We start from the raw sequence: 25,792 nt of genomic DNA on the forward strand, positions 1-25,792 counted from the left end.
AATACTCCTATGACTATTAAAGAAATTTATAGTCTTAAAAAAAATCTGAAAAAGACATCTCCAGGTACAGATAGTTTAACTGGTGAACACTACTAAAAACTACAGGAAAAAAACCCCTCAATTGTGCACAATCTCTATCAGAAAATAAAGATGAAAATATGTGTCCCAATTCATTTTCTGAGGCTGTCATCACACAAAGAGATTACAAGAAAAAACCTGTAGACCAGTATCCCTCATAAACATGGAAGCAAAACTCCTCAACAAAAGATTAAGAAACCTAGTTCAGTAATACATAATAATAATAATAAACCGCAATCAAGTTGGATTTTTTTAGGAATGTACCACTCATTAATCACTCAAAAATGAATCAATGAAATTTATTCTTTGACAGTCTAAGCAAGAAAAATTAGTCGAGCAGATCAACTGGTGCAAAAAAAAAAGGAGCAAATTTAAAACCCATATTTAAAAAAATCTCAGAAACTAGCAATAACAAGGAACTTTCTCCATCTATAGAGTAGCTACACAAAAAGAAAAAGAAGAAATAGTTTAGCAAACATCATACTTAGCAGAGAAAGATGGAATGTTTTCCCACTAAGACTGGAAACGCAGCTAGGCTCATAGCAAAGAAGTCCACTTTCACCACTCTTTTATAACATTGTGCAGAGAGTTTTAACCAGTACAATAGGCATGAAAAAGAAATTAAAAACATACAGCTTGGACAATAAGTAAAACCATCCCTATAGAACAGATTCATTTCCTTGTTATTTACTGAACTACAATGGACATATAAAATCATAGTAATTTCAGGTACACATCATAGTAATTTGATATTTTGATACATCTTGAAATGGTCCCCACAATAATCCTACTTACACTGTCACCATACAAAGTTATTACAATATTACTATGTTCCCTACACAGTATTTACATACCATTATTTGTTTTATAACTAGAAGTTTGTACTCTTAGTCCCCTCACGTATTTCACTAGCCCACTTAGCTTCTCCCCTCTCTGATAACCAACAGTTATGTGTATCTGTGAGTCTGTTTGTTTTCTTTGTTCCCTTGTTTTTAGATTCTGCATATAAGTAAAATAATGCAGTATATTTCTTTCTCTGCCTGATTTATTTGACTTAGCATAATAATCTCTAGGTCCATCTATGTTGTCTCAAGTGCAAGATTTCCTTCTTTTTAGGGCTGAGTAATATTCTATGGTGTTCATGTACTACATCTTCTTTATCCATTCACCTGTCAATGATCTTAGGTTGCTTCCATATCTTGGCTACTGTAAATAGTTAATGAACACAGGTGTATATATATCTCTTGAAATTGGTGTTTTCATTTTTCTCTAAATAAATACCCAGAAGTAGAACTGCTGATAATATGGCAGTTATAGTTCTAATTTTTTTAGGAAACTCTGTAATGTTTTCCATAGTGGCTGCACCAATTTACATTTCTACCGATAGTGCACCAAGGTTCCCTTTTCTCCACATATTCACCAATAGTTATTTCTTGTCTAGTAATACCTATTCTAATAGGTTTGTGATGTCGCACTGTGGTTTTGACTTACATTTCCCTGATAAATAGTGATACTGAGGACATTTTTCACATACCCATTGGCCATCTGTATGTCTTCTTTGGAAAAATATCTATTCAGGTTCTCTGCCCATTTTTTTTTTGAGAGGGCATATCTTATATTTATTGAACAAATGGTTGTTAACAACAATAAAATTCTGTATAGGGGACTCAATGCACAATCATTAATCAACCCCAAGCATAATTCTCAACAGTCTCCAATCTTCTAAAGTATAACGAACAAGTTCTTACATGGTGAACAGTGCAAGGGCAGTCATCACAGAAACCTTCGGTTTTGATCACGCATTATGAACCATAAACAATCAGGTCAAATATGAATATTCGTTTGATTTTTATACTTGATTTATATGTGGATACCACATTTCTCCCTTTATTATTATTATTATTTTTTAAAATAAAATGCTGAAGTGGTAGGTAGATGTAAGATAAACACAGAAAACTTAGTTTAGTGTTCTAAGAGAGCAAATGTAGATGATCAGGTGTGTGCCTGTAGACTATGTGTTAATCCAAGCAATACAAGGGCAATAAAACAACCACAGATGCAGAAGATTTCTCTCAAAACAGGGGAGGAGAGGTTCTAAGCCTCACCTCTGTTGATCCCCAGTTTCTCACCTGATGGCCCCCCTGCGACTGTGCCTGTCTTAGGTTGTTCCTCCCTTGAGGAATCTTACCCATCTCTGGTTAACCAGTAATCTTCCGGTGCCATACAGGGAGATGTAAAGTTGGTAAGTGAGAGAGAAGCCATATTGTTTGAAAAGGTTAGCTTTTTACTTCTTTGCAGATTTATGCCCTGTGGCTTCTATGCCCAGCATTTGTCTTGAGGTATCTTTAGCACTTGGAGGAATTATGATACTCGGTAAATTCGACATTAGGCACGAATTCTATTTAAAGGTTGTAATTAGGAAGGAAGAAGAAAAGCTATAGAGGTAGCAGATGGAAGAAAACATGGGAAGATTGATTATTTCTTTGACATATCTTCTTGTAGAGTAGTTTAAGCATGTATAGGTTTTAAACTACTAATTAAGTTGCACACACACATTAACATAATAGGAATACAGTTACATAACCAAAGCAGATCTATAATTACCAGCCATCTCCAGTGAGGCCAAGAAAACCAGTTAGGCACCCTAGGCATTCGTGAAAATTTGTCTATGATATGATGGATATTGTCCAACTGTACTTGAACAGTCTGAGAGAAATCAGACAAATTAAAACAGCCCATTCCTGGGAACTGTTCACATCCCATATGTTCTTTTAACAGTAGATAGTCTGTAGTTGTAAGATTTTGAAGCGCTAGAACTTGCACTTCTCCTAATTCTTGGTTGAGTTCCAACAGTGTAGATCCAGTCAAATTTGCTGTTTTACTGTATGCACAGGCCAGCTTAGATATCTCCTTCTTCATTCCCATGGCAAGTCCAGGAACCGGTGGGATGAATGCAGCTACAACTGCAGCATCGCCTGGATCTTTGTTGAGGTTTTTTGATGATCATCTTCTGGTATGACTCTTCCAGAGAGTGCTGATGTTCAAAGTTCTTCTTCATATTGCATCTTAGTTCATTTTCTGGGTAGCCAAATTAGGCTTTGATCCTCTGTATAAACACAAACAGACCCTCTGCCCACACTTTGATCTGCCCTTTATACCACTGTGTAGAACTCATTGGAGGTCACCACACAGGAACTGCTTATTTTATTTTTAAGAGTAAGGAATATTATCAGAAAAGTGTACCTCCATAGCCGATCATCTGACACCCTTTAAGTGATCAAAGTTAGATATTTAAAGCATGCATTAATCATTGATTTACAGTTAGTTTTATCCTATCATGGAGTAGTCCCCATTTTCTTTCTTTCTTTTTTTTTTGTTATCTTTAATCTACACTTACATGAAGAATATTATGTTTAGTAGGGTCTCCCCTATACCAGGTCCCCGCTATAAATCCCTTTAGAGTCACTGTCCATCAGCATAGCTAAACGTTGTAGAATGACTACTTGTCTTCTCTGTGTTGTACAGCCCTCCCCTTTCTCCCACCCCCCCATGCATGCTGATCTTAATACCCCTCTTATTCCTCCCCCCACCTTATCCCTCTCTACCCAGCCATCCTCCCCAGTCCCTTTCCCTTTGGTACCTGTTATTCCATTCTTGGGTTCTGTGATTCTGCTGCTGTTTTGTTCCTTCAGTTTTTCCTTTGTTCTTATACTCCACAGATGAGTGAAATCATTTGGTATTTCTCTTTCTCCACTTGGCTTATTTCACTGAGCATAATACCCTCCAGCTCCATCCATGTTGCTGCAAATGGTAGGATTTGCCCTCTTCTTATGGCTGAGTAGTATTCCATTGTGTATATGTACCACATCTTCTTTATCCATTCATCTACCAATGGACATTTAGGTTATTTCCAATTCTTGGCTATTGTAAATAGTGCTGCGATAAACATAGGTGTGCATTGGTCTTTCCCAAACTTAATTGCTGCGTTCTTAGGGTAAATTCTAGGAGTGCAATTCCTGGGTCAAATGGTAAGTCTGTTTTGAGCATTTTGATGAACCTCCATACTGCTTTTCACAATGGTTGAACTAGTTTACATTCCCACCAGCAGTGTAGGAGGGTTCCCCTTTCTCCACAGCCTCACCAACATTTGTTGTTGTTTGTCTTTTGGATGCCAGCCATCCTTACTGGTGTGAGGTGATACCTCATTGTAGTTTTAATTTGCATTTCTCTGATAATTAGCAATGTGGAGCATCTTTTCATGTGTCTGTTGGCCATCTGTATTTCTTTTTTGGAGAACTTTCTGTTCAGTTCCTCTGCCCATTTTTTAATTGGATTATTTGACTTTTGTTTGTTGAGGCATGTGAGCTCTTTATATATTTTGGACGTCAAGCCTTTATTGGATCTGTCATTTATGAATATATTCTCCCATACTATAGGGTTCCTTTTTGTTCTATTGATGGTGTCTTTTGCTATACGGAAGCTTTTCAGTTTAATATAGTCCCACTTGTTCATTTTTGCTGTTGTTTTCCTTGCCCGGGGAGATATATTCAAGAAGAGTTCACTCATGTTTATGTCTAGGAGGTTTTTGCCTAAGTTTTTTTCCACGAGTTTAATGGTTTCATGGCTTACATTCAGGTCTTTGATCCATTTTGAATTTACTTTTGTATATGGGGTTAGACAATGGTCCAGTTTCATTCTCCTACATGTAGCTGTCCAGTTTTGCCAGCACCACCTGTTGAAGAGACTGTCATTTCGCCATTGTATTTCCATGGCTCCTTTATCAAATATTAATTGACCATATATGTTTGGGTTAATGTCTGGAGTCTCTAGTCTGTTCCACTGGTCTGTGGCTCTGTTCTTGTGCCAGTACCAAATTGTCTTGATTACTATGGCTTTATAGTAGAGCTTGAAATTTGGGAGTGAGATCCCCCCTACTTTATTCTTCTTTCTCAGGATTGCTTTGGATATTCGGGGTCTTTGGTGTTTCCATATGAATTTTTGAATTATTTGTTTCAGTTCATTGAAGAATGTTGCTGGTAATTTGATAGGGATTGCATCAAATCTGTATATTGCTTTGGGCAGGATGGCCATTTTGATGATATTAACTCTTCCTAGCCACAAGCATGGGATGAGTTTCCATCTGTTAGTGTCCCCTTTAATTTCTCTTAAGAGTGACTTGTAGTTTTCAGAGTATAGGTCATTCACTTCTTTGGTTAGATTTATTCCTAGGTATTTTATTCTTTTTGATGCAAGTGTGAATGGAATTGTTTTCCTGATTTATCTTTCTATTGGTTCATTGTTAGTGTAAAGGAAAGCTACAGATTTCTGTGTGTTAATTTTGTATCCTATAACCTTGCTGTATTCCGATATCAGTTCTAGTAGTTTTGGGGTGGAGTCTTTAGGGTTTTTTTATGTACAATATCATGTCATATGCAAATAGTGACAGTTTAACTTCTTCTTTACTAATCTGGATTCCTTGTATTTCTTTGTTTTGCCTGATTGCCGTGGCTAGGACCTCCAGTACTATGTTAAATAGCAGTGGAGAGAGTGGGCATCCCTGTCTTGTTCCCGATCTCAGAGGAAAAGCTTTCAGCTTCTCGCTGTTCAGTATAATGTTGGCTGTGGGTTTATGATATATGGCCTTTATTATGTTGAGGTACTTGCCCTCTATTCCCATTTTGCTGAGAGTTTTTACCATGAATGGATGTTGAATTTTGTCAAATGCTTTTTCAGTATCTATGGAGATGATCATGTGGTTTTTGTCTTTCTTTTTGTTGATGTGGTGGATGATGTTGATGGATTTTCGAATGTTGTACTATCCTTGCATCCCTGGGATGAATCCCACTTGGTCATGGTGTATGATCCTTTTGATATACTTTTGTATTCGGTTTGCTAATATTTTATTAAGTATTTTTGCATCTACATTCATCAGGGATATTGGTCTGTAATTTTCTTTTTTGGCGGGGTCTTTGCCTCGTTTTGGTATTAGGGTGATGTTGGCTTCATAGAATGAGTTTGGGAGTATTCCCTCCTCTTCTATTTTTTGGAAAACTTTAAGGAGAATGGGTATTATGTCTTGTCTGTGTGTCTGATAAAATTCCGAGGTAAATCCGTCCAGCCCGGGTGTTTTGTTCTTGGGTAGTTTTTTTATTACCGTTTCAATTTCTTTGCTCATAATTGGTTTGTTTAACTTTGGTGTTTCTTCCTTGGTCAGTCTTGGAAGGTTGTATTTTTCTGGGAAGTTGTCCATTTCTTCTAGGTTTTCCAGCTTGTTAGCATATAGGTTTTCATAGTAGTCTTTAATAATTCTTTGTGTTTCTGTGGAGTCTGTCGTGATTTTTCCGTTCTCATTTGTGACTCTGTTGATTTGTTTTGATTCTCTTTTTCTCTTAATAAGTTTGGCTAGAGGCTTATCTATTTTGTTTATTTTCTCAAAGAACCAGCTCTTGGTTTCATTGATTTTTGCTATTGTTTTATTCTTCTCAATTTTGTTTATTTCTTCTCTGATCTTTATTATGTCCCTCCTTCTGCTGACCTTAGGCCTCATTTGTTCTTCTTTTTCCAATTTCGATAATTGTGATGTTAGACTATTCATTTGGGATTGTTCTTGCTTCTTCGAGTGTGCCTGGATCGCTATATACTTTCCTCTTAAGACTGCTTTCGCTGCGTTCCACAGAAATTGGGGCTTTGTGTTGTTGTTGTCATTTGTTTCTATATATTGCTGGATGTCTATTTTAATTTGTTCTTTGATCCAGTGATTATTTAGGAGCATGTTGTTAAGCCTCCATGTGTTTGTGAGCCTCTTTGCTTTCTTTGTACAGTTTATTTCTAGTTTTATACCTTTGTGGTCTGAAAAGTTGGTTGGTAGGATTTCAATATTTTGGATTTTGCTGAGGCTCTTTTTATGGGTAGTATGTGGTCTATTCTGGAGAATGTTCCATGTGCACTTGAGAAGAATGTATATCCTGTTGCTTTTGGATGTAGAGTTCTATAGATGTCTATTAGGTCCATCTGCTCTACTGTGTTTTCAGTGCTTCCATGTCCTTACTTATTTTCTACCCGGTGGATCTATCCTTTGGGGTGAGTGGTGTGTTGAAGTCCCCTAGAATGAATGCATTGCAGTCTATTTCCCCCTTTAGTTCTGTTACTATTTGTTTCACATATGCTGGTGCTCCTGTGTTGGGTACATATATATTTAGAATGGTTATATCCTCTTGTTGGACTAAGCCCTTTATCATTATGTACAGTCCTTCTTTATCTCTTGTTACTTTCTTTGTTTTGAAGTCTATTTTGTCTGATATTAGTACTGCAACCCCTGCTTTCTTCTCGCTGTTGTTTGCCTGAAATATGTTTTTCCATCCCTTGACTTTTAGTCTGTACATGTCTTTGGGTCTGAGGTGAGTTTCTTGTAAGCAGCATATAGATGGGTCTTGCTTTTTTATCCATTCTATCACTCTTTGTCTTTTGATTGGTGCATTCAGCCCATTAACATTTAGGGTGACTGTTGAAAGATATGTACTTATTGCCATTGCAGGCTTTAAATTCGTGGTTACCAAAGGTTCAAGGTTAGCCTCTTTAGTATCTTACTGCCTAACTTAGCTTGCTTATTGAGCTGTTATATACACTGTCTGCAGATTCTTTTCTTCTCTCCCTCCTTATTTCTTCTCCTCCATTCTTCATATGTTGGGTGTTTTGTTCTGTGCTCTTTCTAGGAGTGCTCCCATCTAGAGCAGTCCCTGTAAGATGTCCTGTAGAGGTGGTTTGTGGGAAGTAAATTCCCTCAGCTTTTGCTTGTCTGGGAATTGTTTAATCCCGCCATCATATTTAAATGATAGTCGTGCTGGATACAGTATCCTTGGTTCAAGGCCCTTCTGTTTCATTGCATTAAATATGTCATGCCATTCTCTTCTGGCCTGTAGGGTTTCTGTCGAGAAGTCTGTTGTTAGGCTGATGGGTTTTCCTTTATAGGTTACCTTTTTCTCTCTAGCTGCCTTTAAAATTATTTCCTTGTCCTTGATCTTTGCCATTTTAATTATTATGTGTCTTGGTGTTGTCCTCCTTGGATCCTTTCTGTTGTGGGTTCTGTGTATTTCCGTGGTCTGTTTGATTATTTCCTCCCCAGTTCGGGGGAAGTTTTCAGCAATTATTTCTTCTTAGATACTTTTCATCTCTTTTCCTCTCTCTTCTTCTTCTAGAACCCCTATAATATGGATATTGTTCCTTTTGGATTGGTCACACAGTTCTCTTAACATTGTTTCATTCCTGGAGATCCTTTTCTCTCTCTCTATGTCAGCTTCTATGCGTTCCTGTTCTCTGGTTTCAATTCCATCAGTGGCCTCTTGCATCCTATCCATTCTGCTTATAAACCCTTCCAGAGTTTGTTTCATGTCTGCGATCTCCTTTCTGGCATCTGTGATCTCCCTCCGGACTTCATCCCATATCTCTTGCGTATTTCTCTGCATCTCTTCAGCATGTTTATGATTTTTATTTTGAATTCTTTGTCAGGAAGACTAGTTAGGTCTTTCTCTTTCTCTGGAGTCTCTATTATCTTGGTTTGCCTGTAATTTTGTCTTCTCATGGTGAGAGGAATAGTTTGCAGAGCTGGGACAAGTGACAACTGGGAGAACTTCCCTTCTTGTTGGTTTGTGACCCTCCTGTCCTGTGAGAACAGCGACCTCTAGTGGCTTGTGCTGGGCAGCTGGCACAGACAGGGCTTCTGCTTTCTGCCCGGCTGCTATGGAGTTTGTCTCCGCTGTTGCTGTGGGCGTGGCCTGGCTTGGGCAGCTGCTCCAAAGTGGTGGAGTTTCATTGGAGGGGGAGCGGCAGGGAGGCTATTTATCTCCTTAAGGGGCCTCCGTGCTCCCTGCCCTCAGGGGATTAGGGTGCCCAGAGATCCCCGGATTCCCTACCTCTGGATTAAGTGTCCCACCCTGCCCCTTTAAGACTTCCAAAAAGCACCTGCCAAAACAAAACGACCACAAAAAAAAAAAAAAAAAATTTTTAAAAATAAATAAATAAATAAATAAAATATGGCTGCTCGTTTTCTTTATTCTCTGGCGCCAGCCTCAGGCATCTGCTCACCGGTCTTGCTGCCCTGTTTCCCTGGTATTGGGGTCCCTATCCCTTTAAGACTTCCAAAAAGCGCTCGCCAAAACAAAACCACACACACAAAAAAATTGGCCGCTCACTTTTCTTTTGTTATTCGGCGCCAGCCTCCGATACCTGCTCGCTGGTCTTGCTGCGCTATTTCACTAGTATTGGGTTCCCTGTCCCTTTAAGACTTCCAAAAAGCACTCACCTCAACAAAACAACAACAACAAAAAATGGTCGCTCGCTTTTCTTATGTCCTCCAGCGCCAGGCCTCCGGTACCCGCTCACCATTCTTGCTGCCCTGTTTCCCTAGTATCCAGGGCCCCACGCACACACTGTGTCTGTGCTCTGGTCCGGATGGCTGCGGCTGGGTGTTCAGCAGTCCTGGGCTACCTCTCCCTTCCGCTCTGCCTACTCTTCTCCCGCTGGGAGCTGGGGGGAGGGACGCTCAGTTCCCGCCAGGCTGGAGCTTGTATCTTACCCCCTTCGCGAGGCGCTGGGTTCTCGCAGGTGTGGATGTGGTCTGGATGTTGTCCTCTGTCCTCTGGTCTTTATTCTTGGAAGAGTTGTCTTTGTTATATTTTCATAGATATATGTGGTTTTGGGATGAGATTTCCGCTGCTCTACTCACGCCGCCATCTTGGCTTTGCCTCTCCCATTTTTTAATTAGATTGTTTGGGGGTTGTTTTGTTTCCTATTTTTTAGTTATATGAGCTTATATAACCCTTTATAGGATATGTCATTTGCAAATGTCTCTCATTCAGTAGGTTGCTTTTTTGTTTTGTTTACAATTTTTCACTGTGCAATAGCTTTTTAGTTTGTTGTAATACCATTTATTTATTCTAGCTTTTGTTGCCCTTGCCCTTGGAGACTGATCCAAAAATTTATTGCTAAGACCAGTGTCAAAGAACTTATTGCCTGTGTTTTCATCCAGGAGTTTTATGGCTTCAGGTCTTACATTCAAGTCTTTAATACATTTTGAACTTGTTTTTGTATAGGGTGTAAGATAATAGTCCAATTTCATTATTTTGCATGTAGTCCAGTTTTACCATCACCATTTATTAAAAAGATTATCATTTCCCTCTGTATATTCTTTCCTCCTTTGTTATAGATTAATTGGCCAAAGATACATGAGTTTACTTCTGGGCTCTCTATTCTGTTCCACTGATCTATGTATTTGTTTTCATGCCTGTACCACAGTGTTTTGCTTACTATAGTTTTGTAATAGTTTAAAACCAGGGACCAAGATACCCCCAGCTTTGTTATTCTTTCTCAAGATTGCTTTGGCTATTTAGAGTCTTTTGTGGTTCCATACAAATTTTAGGATTCTTTGTTTTAGACCCATGAAAATTTCATTGGTATTTTGGTAGGGATTGCACTGAATCTGTAGACTGCTTTGCATAGTATGGACATTTTAACAATATTCATTTTTCCAATCAATAGCATGGAGTATCTTTCCATTTATTTGTGTCTTCTTCAGTGTCTTTCATCAATGTCTTATACTCTTCAGACCACAGTTCTTTTGCCTCCTAGGTTAAATTTATTACTAGTTTAATTTTTGCAAAGGAAACCATTGACAAAATGAAGAGGCAAACTACTGTATGAGAGAATATAGTTGCAAATGATATATTGGAAATGGGCTAATATCCAAAATATATAAAGAACTCATACCTCAACACCAAAAACAAATAAATCAGTTAAAAAAGTGGGCAGGGGATCTGAATAGACATTTTTCCAAGGAAGACATACAGGTGGCCAACAGACACATGAAAAGATGCTCAACATCACTAATCATCAGGGAAATGCCAATCAAAACGCCAATGAGATATCACCTGCTACCAGTCAGAATGGTCACAATCCAAAGATAAGAAATAACAAGTGTTAGCAAGGCTATGGAGAAATGGGAACCCTCATACTGCTGGTTGAAATGTAAATTGGTGCAGCCACTATGGAAAGCAGTATGGAGGTTCCTCAGAAAACTGAAATAGAAATACTATCTCGCCCAATAATTCCATCTGGACATTTACCCAAAGAAAACAAAATCCGTGATTCAAAGCTATGTTTCTTGCCACAGTATTTACAATAGTCAAGATATAGAAGCAACCCAAGTGTCCACTGATAGATGGATAAAGCAGTACATATACACAACAGAATAGTACTCAGCCACAAAAAGAAGGAAATCTTGCCATTTATGATATGGATGGACCTAGTGGGTATCATGCTAAGTGAAATACCATATGACTTCACTTTTATATTCAATCTAAAACACAACACAAACAAAAAAGATACAGAACCATAAATACTGACAACAGCTTCTTGGTTATCATAGAGGAGGGTGGGGGAATGGGTGAAATGGTTGAAGGTGATAAAGAGGTACCTGCTTCAAATTGTAAAATAAATTAGTCACAGGAATGCAAATACAGTATAGAGAATATAACCAATAATATTGTAGAATCTTGGTATAGTAATGGGGTAGATGTAGAATGGCAAGCATTTTAGTAATGTGTATAATTACTGAATCACTATGCCATATATCTGAAACAAGTATAGCATTGTGTATGAACTATAATCCAGTAAAAAATAAAAATAAATTTATTCCCAGGTTTTTAATTCTTTTTAATGCCAATGTAAATGGCATTCTTTACCTAATTTCTCTAATAGCTTGTTATTAGTATATAGAAATTCAACCAAAACCAGAAAACAAATAAACCAATTAAAAAATGGGCAGAGGATCTGAATAGACATTTTTCCAAGGAAGACATACAGGTGGCCAACAGACACATGAAAAGATGCTCAACATCACTAATCATCAGGGAATTGCCAATCAAATGTTAATTTTGAATCCTGCAACTTTACTGAATTCATTGATTAGTGCTACTAGTTTTTTGGTGGAGTCTTAGGGTTTTATATATGTATTATCATGTCATCTGCAAATAGTGACAGTTTTACTTCTTCCCAATTTGCATGCCTTTTATTTCTTTTTCTTGCCTAACTAGGTAAGGACTTCCAATACTATGCTGAATAAAACTCGTGAGAATAGGCATCCTTGTCTTGTTACTTATCTTAGAGGAAAAATGTAGCTCTTCACTGTTGAGTATAATGTTATCTGTGAGTTTGTCAGCTATGGCCTTTACTATGTTAAGGTATGTTCCTTCTATACCCACTTTGTTGTGTTTTTATTATAAATTGGTGTTGAATTTTATCAGATACTTTTTCTGCACATATTGAAATGATTATGATTTTTTAATATCGCATTGACCGATTTGCAGATACTGAACCATCCTTGCCATCCCGGGAATAAATCCCACTTGACCACTGTGTATGATTCTTTTGATGTATTTTTAATTCAGTTTGCTAATATTTTTTGAGGATTTTTACATCTATGTTCATCAGGAATATTGGCCTGTAATTTTCTTTTTTTGTTATGTCTTTGTCTGCTTTGGTCTCAGGGTAATGCTGGCCTCATAAAATGCATTCAGAAGGATTCCTTCCTCTTTAACTTTTTGGAATAATTTGAGAGAATAGGTACTAACTCTTCTTTAAATATTCAGAATTCACCTGTGAAACTACTTGGTCTTGGACTTTTGGTTTGGGAGAATTTTTTTTTAATGTGTTTTAAACACTGTTTAAAATAACCAAGACCAAAATAGATGGACAGACACACCATGTTTACATGTTGGAAGACTCACCATAGTAAAGATGTCAGTTGCCTTCTGACTAATCTAAAGATTTAACACAATTCTAATCAAAATCCTAAAAGGGTTGCTTATAAATAATACTAAAATGTATATAAAAGGACAAAGAAACTAGAGTAGCAAAAATGTTTTTAGAAGGGAAAAACAATGTTGGAGGAATAAAACTAAAAACAGACTTTTTTCCAACAAACATTGGTAAAGAGCCATTGAGTAAATATTTAGATTTTGCAGGTCGTACCTTCCCTATCACATGTAAAGTCTGCTGTTGTAACAAGAAAACAGCCATTGACAAAATGTGAATGAATGGGTGTGGATATGTGCCAATAAAACTTACAAAAATAGGCATGGGCTGGGTTTGATCCATGGACTGTGCTTTGCCATTCCCTATTCTAAAGCTATACTAAACAAGAAATTGTGGTGTCATCAAAATACAGATTAATGAAACAGAATAGAGAACCCAGAAATTGATCCATATAAGTATGCCCAACTGATTTTTGACAAAATACAATGCTATTCAATTCAGAAAGGATACTCTTCAACAAATGGTACTGGAATAATTGGTCATCTACATCTAAAAACAATGAGCCCCAAACTAAACCTCAGGCCTTACTTAAAAATTAACTCAAAATGGATCAGAGACATAAACAGAAAATGTAAAACAGTAAGACTTTTAGAAGAAAACATAGGAGGAAATCTTAAAGATCTGGGATTAGTCAAAGAATTCTTAAATCTGACACTAAAAGCATGATCTGTTTAAAAAAAAAACAGAAACAAAAAAAAATAAGCTGGACTTCATCAACTTTTGCTCTTCAAAGGACACTGATAAAAGCATGAGAAGACAAGCTACATGGCTATATCCTAGGAGAAAATATTTGCAAATCACCTGTAAGATGAAAGATTTGTATCCAGAGCATATAAAAACTCTCAAATGGAACAAGAAAATGAATGACCCAATTAAAATGGGCAAAAGACTTGACTTGAACAGACACTTTAATGAGATAGATTACAAATAAGAAGATGAAGTAATTCAATATCATTAGCCATGGGAAATGCAAAATTAAAACCATGATGAGATAACCGTGCATACCTGTTGGAATGTCTATAATAAAAACATACTGACAATACCAAGCACTGGTTAGGATGCAGAACTGGAACTCAAATAACTTGCTGGTGAGAATGCAATATAGTACAGCCATCCTAGGTAACAGTTTAGCAGTTCCCTATAAAGCTAACATATATTTACCATATAGGCCAGCAATCCTATTCTTGTGTATTTACCATAGAGAAATTATAACTTATTTACACAAAATGTGTCTGTACACGATGTCTGTCCATGAATGTTTATAGTCATTTTATTCATAACTGCCAAAATCTGAGAAAACAAATATCCTTTAACAGGTGAATAAGCAAACTGGTACATTTATGCAATGGAATACTGCTCAGCAATTGAAAAATAATGAAGTATTGATACATGTAACATCTTAGATGAAAACCAAGGGTATTATACTGAGTGACAAAAGGAAGTCACAAAAGTTTATACTGCATCATTGTTATTATATGACACTCTTGAAGTCAAAACTCTAATTACAGAGAAGTAATTAGTGGTTTCCAGGCATTATTTGTAGTGGAGGGTGTGACTATGCAATATGAGGGAATTATTTTGGCATGATGGGACTATTTTGTATTCTGATTATGGTGGTAACAACATGAATTTATACACCTGTTAAAATTCATAGAATGAATACCTTTAAAAGTCTATTTAATGTATAATAAAAATTATAAACCAAAAAATATTATCACATAAGGAAGTTATGTAATTATAAAATAATATTGTCTCAGCATTATTTGTTTAAAAAAGATGTGTAATAGTAAGTAGAGGAGATAACTATCAAGGTGAGCAGTTTGGGTATTTGGATTATGTTAATGTCCTTTTCCTGTTTTTCTGTTTTTCCACTAATAGTGGAATGCTTTTAAAATAGGAAACTTAAACTTATTTAATGGGACACATAACCATTCATTCTAATTTTTTAATACCCAGAAGTTCACAGCATAACATTTTCTTTCCATGGTTACTTCTTTTGAAAACTGCATATGTAAAACATTTTATTTGTTTGTTAAAGTTTAATTTAATTGCTTTGCAAAATGCCCTGTAAAATATGTATGGTGAGAAAATTAAAAGTAGTTTTAAGTGTTTTTAGTATTATGGTGTTTAAATGATTGTATTGTTGAATGTTTCCAATAAAATATTCTTAACCTACATTTTAAAAGCCTTAGAAGTTTGAAAATATTCAATACTTAAAAATCTGTAACATTTAACCCTGTAATTTTCTTTTAATCCTTTTCTCAATTAAAAAAAAAACACAACAGACAAGCACTTGACAGAAGAAATGAACTTGAAAAGGACATCTGTGCTGGATCTTTGATCTCTAAGACCTGTAACGAAGAAGGTAATAGTATCCAAGGTACCAAAAGTATTCAAAGTATAACAGAAAAAATACATTGTATATTTTAGCTGGCAAGAGCTTTCAGTAAATGAATAATAATAAATCCTGGGCATTTCTAGTTGGTGTGTTGTAAGACTGCTCTTGGATGATATACTATAAAATACTAAGTAACCTGATTATAACAAAGGCTTGATTTTAATAAATTTGAGGATTTTGTTAAAATGTAGATTCTCATTCAGTAGGTCTAGGATAGAGCCCGTGATCCTTAATTTCTAACAAGCTCTCAAGTGATGTGTATACTGCTTGCCTGCAGATTACACTTTGAGAAGCCAGGCTCTGAAGGTCACTGAGAAAAATAGCATGATTCTTGCATAATTCAGTAAGAAAGAAACATATATAGTAAGTACTACAACATAAGTCAGCCACAAGTGCTAAAAGGAGTTCAAGTTGAAACAAAAAAAATACTAAACAATAACATGAAAGCATGTAAAAGTATAATTCTTTCTGCTAAAATATAATAAATACAACACTATAGTGTTGTAATGATGGTGCATATACACTTTTAGCACCAGTTTGTAAAATAAAAACAAAAGTAGTAAGAATAACTATAAGCAATGAAATTTGTTCATGGAAACACAATAGAAAGAAGTAAAATCTGGCATCAATTCATAAAATGTATGTGTGAGGGAAGAAGTAAAATGTACACTTTCTGTATGCAACTGAAGTTATTAGCTTAAAATAGGCTATTATGATTATAAAATGTTTGATGAGAGTCCAATGGTAATTGCAAAAATAAAAATGTAATAGAATCACCAAAGATAAGAGAAAAGAATTAAAGCATACCACTACACATAGTCATCAAAGAAAGGTAAGTGAATAAGAGAGGAACAAGAGTACTAAAAACAGACAGAAAACAATTAACAAAATGGCAGTAGTAAGTCTTTTCCTATCAACTTTAAATGTAAATGGACTGAACACCTAAATCAAAAGACAGAGTGGCTGAATGGATTAAAAAAAGCAAGACTCAACTATATGCTAAGAGACTCACTAGAAATACAAGGACACACATAGGCTAAAAGTGAAAAGGTGAAGAAAAATATTCTATGCAAATAGTAACAAAAAGAGAGCAAGAGTTGCTATACCAGGCAAAAGACACTACATCAGAAACTGTCACAAGACAAACAAAGTCATTTTTTAATGATAAAAGGGTCAATTCTATAGGAAAGTATAACAATTATAACTAGATATGTACCCAACATCAAACATAAACCTATAAATATTTATTAATATATAAAGCAAACAAATATAGATATGAAGAGAGAAACAGACAGCAATGCAATAGGATGCTTCAGTACCTAACTGTATGGTGGATAAATCATCCAGACAGAAAAAAACACTAAGGAAATAGCAGAAGTGAACAACAGTATAGATCAAATGGAAACAAAAGACATATACACAACATACCACCAAAAGCAGCAGAATACCCATTCTTCTCAATTGCACATGGAACTTTCTCCAATACAGACCACATTGCTAGGTCACAAAACATGTCTTAAAAAATTTTTTTAAAGACCAGCATCATTCCAAGTATTTTTTTTCTGTTGACAATGAAAGAAAACTGCAAATGAATAATAGAAATAAAAAGGAAAAATTCACATGTATGTGGAAATTTTAAAAACACTCATCAAAAAGGAAATTAGAAAATACCTCAAAACAAAATGAAAAACAACATACCATAACTTATAGACAGCAAAAACAATATTAAGAGGAAAGTTGATGGCAATAAACTTTTTATTTAGAAGATCTCAAAATTAACATAACTTTATACCTTGAGAAACTAGAAAACAACAAACTAATTCCAAATTTGGCAGAGAAATGAAATAATAAAGATTAGAGCAGAAACTGAGAACTGGAAAATAGTTTTTAAAAGATCAGTGAAATTAATAATTGGTTTTTCAAAAAGAAAAAGACAATAAACCCTTCACTAGACTAAGAAGAGGGAGACCCAAATAAATAACATTAGAAATTAAAGAAGAGACATTGCAACTAATCCCACAGAAGTAAAAAGGATCACAAGAGACTACTATGAACAATTATGGGCCAAAAAATTGGACAACCTAGAAGAAACAGATAAATTCCTAGAAACATACAACACATCACGATGAATCACCAAGATAAAGAAATCTGAATAGACCAATAATGAGTAAGGAAACTGGATCACTAATCAAAAAACTCCCCCAAACAAAAAATACAGGACCAGATGGCTTCACTGGTGAATTCTACCAAACATTTAAATAGGAATTAATAATGATCCTTCTGGAACTCTTTGAAAAAGTAGAAGAGCAGAGAACACTTCCAAACTCATTTTATAAGACCTAAATTACCCTGACATCAAAACTAGACAAGGATGCCACAAAACAGAAAATTACAAACCAATATCCCTGATGAACATAAATGCAAAAATCTTCAACAAAACACTAGCAACCAAATTCAACAATACATTAAAATGATCATGCACAATGATCAAGTAGGATTTCTTCCAGGGATTTAAGAATGACCAACATCCACAAATCCAATCAATGTGATTAACAAAATGAAGAAAAAAATATAATCATCACAATAGATGTAAAAAGGCATCTGACAAAATTCAACATCCATTCTTGATAAAAACACTCAACAAAGTGGGTATAGAGGGAATACACCATCATAATAAAAGCCACATATGGCAAACCCACAATTAATATCATACTCAAAGAGCTGAAAGCTTTTCCTCTAATAACAGGAACAAGACAAGAATGCCTACTCATCACTTTTATACAAGAAATATTGGAAGTCATAAACAGAATAATTAGGCAAGAAAAAGAAATAAAAGGCATCAAAATTGGAAAAGAAAAAGTAAAACTGTTAATATTTGTAAATAGAAAACCCTACAAACTCAACCGAAAAACTACTAAAACTAATAAATGACTTCAGTAACATTGCATGATACAAAATATACAGAAATCCTTTGCATTTCTATACACTAATAATGAAGTAGCAGAAAGAGAAATAAAAAAGAACATCATTTACAATTGCATTAAAAAAATACCTAGGAATAAATTTAACCAAGTAGGTGAAAACCCTGTACATGAAAACCACAAGACTTTGATGAAAGAAGCTGAAAATGACATAATAAATGAAAATATATTCCATGGTCATGGATTGGAAGAACTGTTAAACTGTCCATACTACCCAAAGTAATCTACACAGTTAATGCAATCTTTATCAGAATACAAATAGTATTTTTCACAAAACTAAAACAAATAATTCCAAAATTTGAATGGAACTGCAAAAGACCCCAAATGGCCAAAGCAATCTTGAGAAAGAACAAAACTGAAGGCATTATGCTTCCTGATTTCAAACTATACTACAAAGCTATAGTAATCAAAGCAGTATGGCATTGGCATAAAAACAGACACAGATCAGGTGAACAGAACAGAAGGCCCAGAAATAAACCCATGCTTATATGGTCAATTAATCTACAACAAAGGAAGCAAGCATATACAGTCGGGGAAAGACAGTCTCTTCAATACATGGTATTGAGAAAACTGGACAGCCATATGCAAAAGAATGAAACTGGACCACTTTCTTACACCACATACAAAAATCTCAAAATGGATTAAAGACTTGCATGTAAGAACTAAAACTAAAAAACCACTATAATAAAATACAGGCAGTAAGTGCCTTAACATGGATCTTGGGGATGATTATCTTAGATCTGACACCAAGCAAAAGCACAAAAGCAAAAATAAATAAGCAGGCTTATATCAAGCTACAAAGCTTCTTCACAGCAAAGAAAACCATCAACAAAACAAATAGGCAACTTACTGAAGTGAAAAATATTTGCAAATCATATATCTGATAATGGGTTAAGATACAAAATATATAAAGAACTCAAACAACTTAGCAAAAAAATCTGATTTAAAATTCATAGAGGATCTGAAAAGACATTCTTTCAAGGAATACATACATATGGCAACAGGTATATGAGAAGGTGCTCACCATCATTAATCATCAGGAAATGCAAATCAAAATAGCAATAAAATGTCACCTTACACCTGTTAGAATGGCTATTATCAAAAAGACAAGAAATAAGTGCTGGTGAGGGAGGAAGTGGAGAAAAGGTAACATTTGTGCACTGCTGCTGGGAATGTAAATTGGTGAAGCCACTACAGAAAACATAGTGGAGGCTCCTCAAAAAATTAAAACTAGAACTACCACATGATCCAGTAGTTCCACTTCTGGGTACTTACCTGAAGAAAATTAAAACACTAACTAAAAAAGACATCTGCATCCCCATGTTCATTGCAGCATTATTTACATAGTGGAAATAACCTATGTGCCTGTCAGTGAATGAATGGATATGGAAAATATGGTGTCCATATATACAATGGAATATTATTCAGTCATAAAAATGAAGGAAATCCTGCCAGTTGAGACAGTATATATAGATCTTGAGGGCATCACGCTAAATGACATAAGTCAGAGTAAAATAAATACCTTATGATGTCACTTATATGTAGAATCTTAAATAAAATTAAAATGAGCTCATAGATAAAGAGAACAGATTGGTGGTTGCCAAAGGTGGAGGGTGGGGGGTGGACAAAATGGGTGAAGGTGGTCAAAAGATACACACTTCCACTTACAAAGTAATTCATGGGGATATAATGTACAGCATGGTGACTACAGTCAATAAGACTGCATTGTGTACTTGAAAATTAAGAGTAAATATTTAAAGTTCTTATAAGAAAAAAATTTTGACTGTGTAGTGATGGATGTTAAACATTGTGACCATATCATTATATAATATATATAATCATTATGTTGTACATTTAAAACTTTTACGTCCGTTAGGTTAAAAAAATTTTAAGTATTATTAAAATTTGAAAAATAAAAATACATGTCCAAATATTTATTGGATTAAACATATGCAAAATTATCCTGTTTACTATCATAAAAGTTTCTAATTGCCTTTTCTCGTGTTTTTCTTTTTTTTTGTCATCACAAATAAACGGTTCAGATACCAACAATAACCAGTTTTCATATCAGTTATGGTCTTCATCCCACACTTTGAGTAACACTGGTCTAAAAGAAACTCCTTATTGAATTTTGGAGGAAGCCAATGTAATAAATTTGTGATTAAATAACAGAAACACTGTATATGTTCAAGTCAGATAAACCAATGGATATGCACTGTAAAAGACTTAGGATGGTGGCTAATAAATCACAAATTTTTTAAAAAAGCATCTCTGTGATCAGCTTAACACTGGCAACTGTCTTGGTCAGATACTGAAAGAAATATCCAATAATGTAGCATCCTTCCTACAAAACTAAGACCAGGATACAAACAGGCAAGACTTTCCTGGAAAGCAGTTCTCATATCAATTTAATTTATTTTTATCACAGTCCGCATAATAACTTGCAGGTATAACCTGCATATCCTGATTTTAAAATGCTTTTGATTGTGTCCTATATTCAAAAACAAGCTGAATATATGTTTTAATTTTATTCAGCTCTCTACAAGGGGCCAATGCTCAGTAAGAATGTCAATAGTAAAAGAAACAATCATTGAGCATTTATACTGTGCCAGGCATTCTGCTAAGTGTCTGAGGTGCTATGGTAAATTTACCTATCCCCGATTTAAAGAATAACTATCACTCGGTTAATTTATTGAAATAGAAATAAATTTTGAAATGACATAGAAAGTGGAAAGTTGATAGAAGTGAATATAAGGGTTAAAAAAATAGGAGTAGCATTACCATAGTTTGGACAAAGGCTATCTAGATATTCACAGAGTATAACCATGGGCCAAGTCCTGACTTCCACTTTTGTATAGCCTATAATAAGCTAGAATGGTTTTACATTTTTAAATGGTTTGGAAAAAAATCAAAGAACAATAATTCATGACACATGGAAATTATATGAAATTCAATTTCCATGTCTATAAATAAAGTTTTATTGGAGCACGGCCATTCTCATTCTTTTACATATGGTTTATGGTTGTTTTCATGCTACAATTGCAGAATTGAGTAGTGCTCTGCACAGATGCTTGGCACACTGCAAACCGCAGTGATACAGTTATAAATCCACAGCATTTCGAGTGCCATGCATATTGCCATACCACAACTTTTTATTTTTATTAGCAATGCATGCTCATTATATCAAAACAAAAAAGTTGAACTTCAAATGTCATGCGTTTAAGGCGCAGTAGAGTGTAAATTGTTCTGTTGTCCAATTAGATGGCAAAGCAATGTGTTTATTATGCAGTGAGACTATAGCTATGCTCAAAGGAATCCAAAATACATCAACATTACAATACAAAGGACTCATCACAATATCCCCTGCCCACAGGCAAGCAATGGTTAGAAAAATTAGGAAATTTAAAATACAGTGTCTCATTGTAAGAGAATTTCTTTACAAAAATTAAAAATGAACATGAGGCTACAATCAAAGTAAGTTTCTGAGCGGCTTATTTGTTAACCAAATGAGGAAAGCCATTTACTGATGGTAAGTTAATTAAATCATGTTTCATTATAGCAGCTGAAGAAATGTATCCTGAGGAAATACACCTGTCTATCACAGACAATGAGAAATGACTGCTGGGTACCATGGGGAGGGGTTGCAGTGGGTGGATGGGGAGGGTGTGAAGGATAAAAAGACCAAAAATTCTCAATCATAATGTAAGTTAGTCACAGGGATGGTAATACAGCATAGAGAATATAGCCAATGATTCTGTAACATCTTTCTACATTAACAGATAGTAACTTCACTACTGGGGGTTATAATTTAATAATGTGATAACTGTTGAACCACTGTGTTATATACTTAAAACCAATATAAGACTGTATGCCAACTACACTTCAATAAAAATACCTGTGTAAGACTACTGGCCATTTGGCAAGTATAGTTGCTCAAAAATTTGAGGACGTTGAGAGCAACATTAATGGTTGAATTTTAAATACAGCAAAAAGCAAAGCAAACCACAAGCAAAATTTCAAGGTCTTTTCTTTGGTCAACAGATGTTTGGATGCTGCTCAGTTACTGTTTTTTGTTTGAGGAGTTAATGCCAAGTTTGGAGTTCTGAAGAATTAGCCTCCATTAATAGTTTGTGTGAAACTTCAAGCAAGAATATCTTCCAAGAAGTTGAGATAACACTAATTCAGTACAATCTAAAGTGGAATCTACTAAGATGTGTTACAACTAATGATGATGATATATGTGGAGGAGAAAAAGACAAATTTACAAATCTTACAAAAATTTAAAGTATTTTAATTTTATGGTTGTTCATTTTATTTATTATTTGGTCAGCAGGTACCCTGAAGAAAATATTTTACTGTATCATGTGTTACTGAAACAGTAGTGTCAAAGGTGAACTTCACTCTTCTTGGTTTTAACCAGTTAGTTTCATGAATTATTGTCAAATTGAAGCTGAATATCCTGACGTGCTCTACCGTGCATAAGTTAAAAAACTTGGCAGTGGTAGAATTTTACCATGACTCTTAGCTCAGTGCTGAGCCTGAAATTTTTCTGAATGAGAAGAAACAGCATTGACAACTATTATCAAACTGAAGGGTTCTGGAAATTAGCTTATGCTACAAACTTGATAACGTTTGCCAATGAATTCAATCTAAAATTGCAAGACAGAACAGTTATGTGTGACATTTTTACATTTCCACATTAATTAATGTTGTTTGAATCACAAGAATTGTCAAGTTGTGTTGTCAAAAGTTAAAGCAAGAAATGAGATCTTATTCTCACACATATTTGAAGTAGATATATTTTTTGCTCTTAAACTAAATTCCAGCTAGGGTAAAGAACTGTCCCATTTTTAGCCCTTTGAAAGTCCCAAATCCTGGAAAACTGCTTAGTCCCAGAAAAGTTGAACAACTTATCTCCTTAACTCCAGCAATGTTTTTTTGGACCTGAATGCAAATACAAAGGAAATTTCCATACTTCAAAATCCATTAACGATGCAATTGGGGGGCTTCCTCCTAACACCTGTAATTGGAAGTGATAAATCTGCAATGTAATGACATATAAAAGGCACACATCAAGAGAAGAATATAACAGAATCTGTAAAATAAGATGCTGCACATGGACTAATATCACTATTTGGTAGTACTTATCCATTTGAAAGGGCATTTTTGAAAGTGAAATACATAAAATCTCATTAGAGATGAGCGTTAACAGATGAACACCTGCAGATGAGTTTGGTGAGAGAGCGTGCTAACTTTGAACACCAATTAAATGAAATGCTATCCCCCCATTCCATTAGATGTGTATCACACACAAAAATTTTTTTTAATATATTCAATTATGGGAATGTAAAGAGGTACAGCCACTATGGAAAGCAGTTTTTTCTCAAAAAACTAAAAATAAAAATAACATATGACCCAGTAACTTCACTTCTAGGAACTTACCCAAAGAAAACAAAATCACTAATTCTAAAAGATAGGTGCACCCTTATGTTTACTGCAGCATTATTTACAGTAGTCAAGATAAGGAAGCAACCTAAGTCCACTGACAGATGAATGGGTAAGGAAAATGAAGTACTTATACACCATGAAATATTACTCAGCCATAAAAAGAAGGAAATCTTGCTATTTACAACAACATGGATAGACCTAGCAGGTATCTTGCTAAGTAAGTCAGAGAAAGACAAATACTGTATGATATTACCTATATTTGGAATCTAAAAAGTAAAATGAATAAACAAAACAGAAATAGACACAAAACAGACTGGTGGTAGCCATAGAAAGGGGGAAAGGAGCATAGGTGAAGGAGATAAAGAGGTACAAACTTCTATTTATAAAATAAGTTAAAGGGATGAAAGTACAGCATAGGGAATATTGTCAATCATATTGTAATACCTTTGTATGTTGATGGATGGCAACTATACTTATCATGGTGAGCATTTAATAATATATATAATTGTTGAATCACTGAGTTGTACATCTGAAACCAATATCATATATCAAATATATTTCAATTATTAAAATAGTACTCAATTATCATTACAGTTTTAATTATGTCAACTAAAAATTCATAGAAATTTTCTCTCTTGTTATATAAGTATTTAATCTCTTACATAATATCTTCAATTTTGCCTCTTGGCCTTCAAAGCCTAAAATATTTACTATGAGGCTCTTTACATAGTGTGACCATCATCTAGACTAAGACAAATATGAGATGGAACTATCATATAGACAAGAAACTAAATAAAGTAGTACCACTGGCTTTTATGAAAAAAGTAAATATAAGTGATATATTTTTAAAAGACTGTAACATACCAGACTCAGAAGCAGTCATTTCATCACACCAATCTCTAGGTGTCCATCCAGAATCTACATCACAGATCTTAACAATTCTGAAATGGAAGTTAATTTTCCTTTATGAAAAAATTGGCCTGGATTCAAGGAAGACTGACAATGACTAATGTGGTGAAACTTATTTCCATTTAAAGTTTTGAAAAGTAAAGTTGTTTAGCTAAAAAATGTCAAGATTATAGGGATAACAATTAACTACTGAAAACTACACAAAGTAGCCTGGGCTGTTTTTATGATCTGTGGAAGACTTTTAAAAACATAAATTAAAACAAGGTAGTTTATATTTAGTTTTGTTTAGTCATAAGAATAATTTATTGCTACTGGGAAGACAAAACGTTGAACCAGCTTCGGAGAGAGACTGTTAATTTTATACTCCTAGAAATCTTCCAGAAGAGAATAACTGACCATCTTACTGTAAGATTTAAACTTTTATCTACCCAAGGATAACGCCAAACCTTTACTTTAAAAAATTCAGTTGTCACACCAAAGGAGATGATGCCTATTTTAGGATAAATTGTAAACTCCCCAGAGTCCGAAAGAAACAATCATTTCACCAGCTTAGGTTAGATCCCTTCTGCTTTGCCTAGTAAATGATCAATTAACTTAGGTGACAAATTAATTCAGATCTGTACTTGTACTATCCAGTTGCACGGCCACTAGCCACATAATGGCTAGTGAGTACTTGAAATGTGGCTAGTCGTCATTGAAATGTGCTGTAATATAATGAACACACCAGATTTTGAAGATTTAGAAGAATAGAAAACATTTTCATAATTTTTTGTATTGATTACATATTGAAATACTCTGGAAATATTGAGCTAAACACAAATGCTGTCAGAAATTTTTTTTTAACTGCAAGTCTAAAAAAAAATTCAGTTAACCTATGAAAGCATTACAACCCAGATTTCACCTTCGACATTAGAAATGTAATAAAGTTTTAACTATGTAGCTAAACATCCCAGTCTCTACAAAAATACTCCAAAGTAGCAAGTAATTTAGAATTAATGAGGACAAGTAACATGTATTTGTATAGAAAGATAATCATCATCAAGGCATTTCTTGGTGCTAGGACTACAAGGAGGAATAAGCTGCTGCCAATAAACTTTAGAAAATGTATAAT

General features: G+C 34.8%; 1 protein-coding gene across 3 annotated transcripts in view; it reads left to right on the top strand.

Annotated features, from left to right (window-relative positions):
- Positions 1 to 25,792, top strand: part of WDPCP (WD repeat containing planar cell polarity effector) — a 429,599-nt gene that overhangs the window by 382,968 nt on the left and 20,839 nt on the right. The window contains exon 16 of one of the 3 annotated variants that reach the window (XM_036890366.2): positions 15,231 to 15,325. The exons of 1 other annotated variant lie outside the window; for it this stretch is intronic. In XM_036890366.2, coding sequence (XP_036746261.2) covers positions 15,231 to 15,325 — 95 coding nt within the window. The remainder of the gene's footprint in view (positions 1 to 15,230; positions 15,326 to 25,792) is intronic. One more of the 3 variants, XM_036890367.2, reaches the window with a different exon arrangement.

The sequence above is a fragment of the Manis pentadactyla genome, chromosome 2 (assembly GCF_030020395.1).
Source record: "Manis pentadactyla isolate mManPen7 chromosome 2, mManPen7.hap1, whole genome shotgun sequence".
Taxonomy (NCBI): domain Eukaryota; kingdom Metazoa; phylum Chordata; class Mammalia; order Pholidota; family Manidae; genus Manis; species Manis pentadactyla.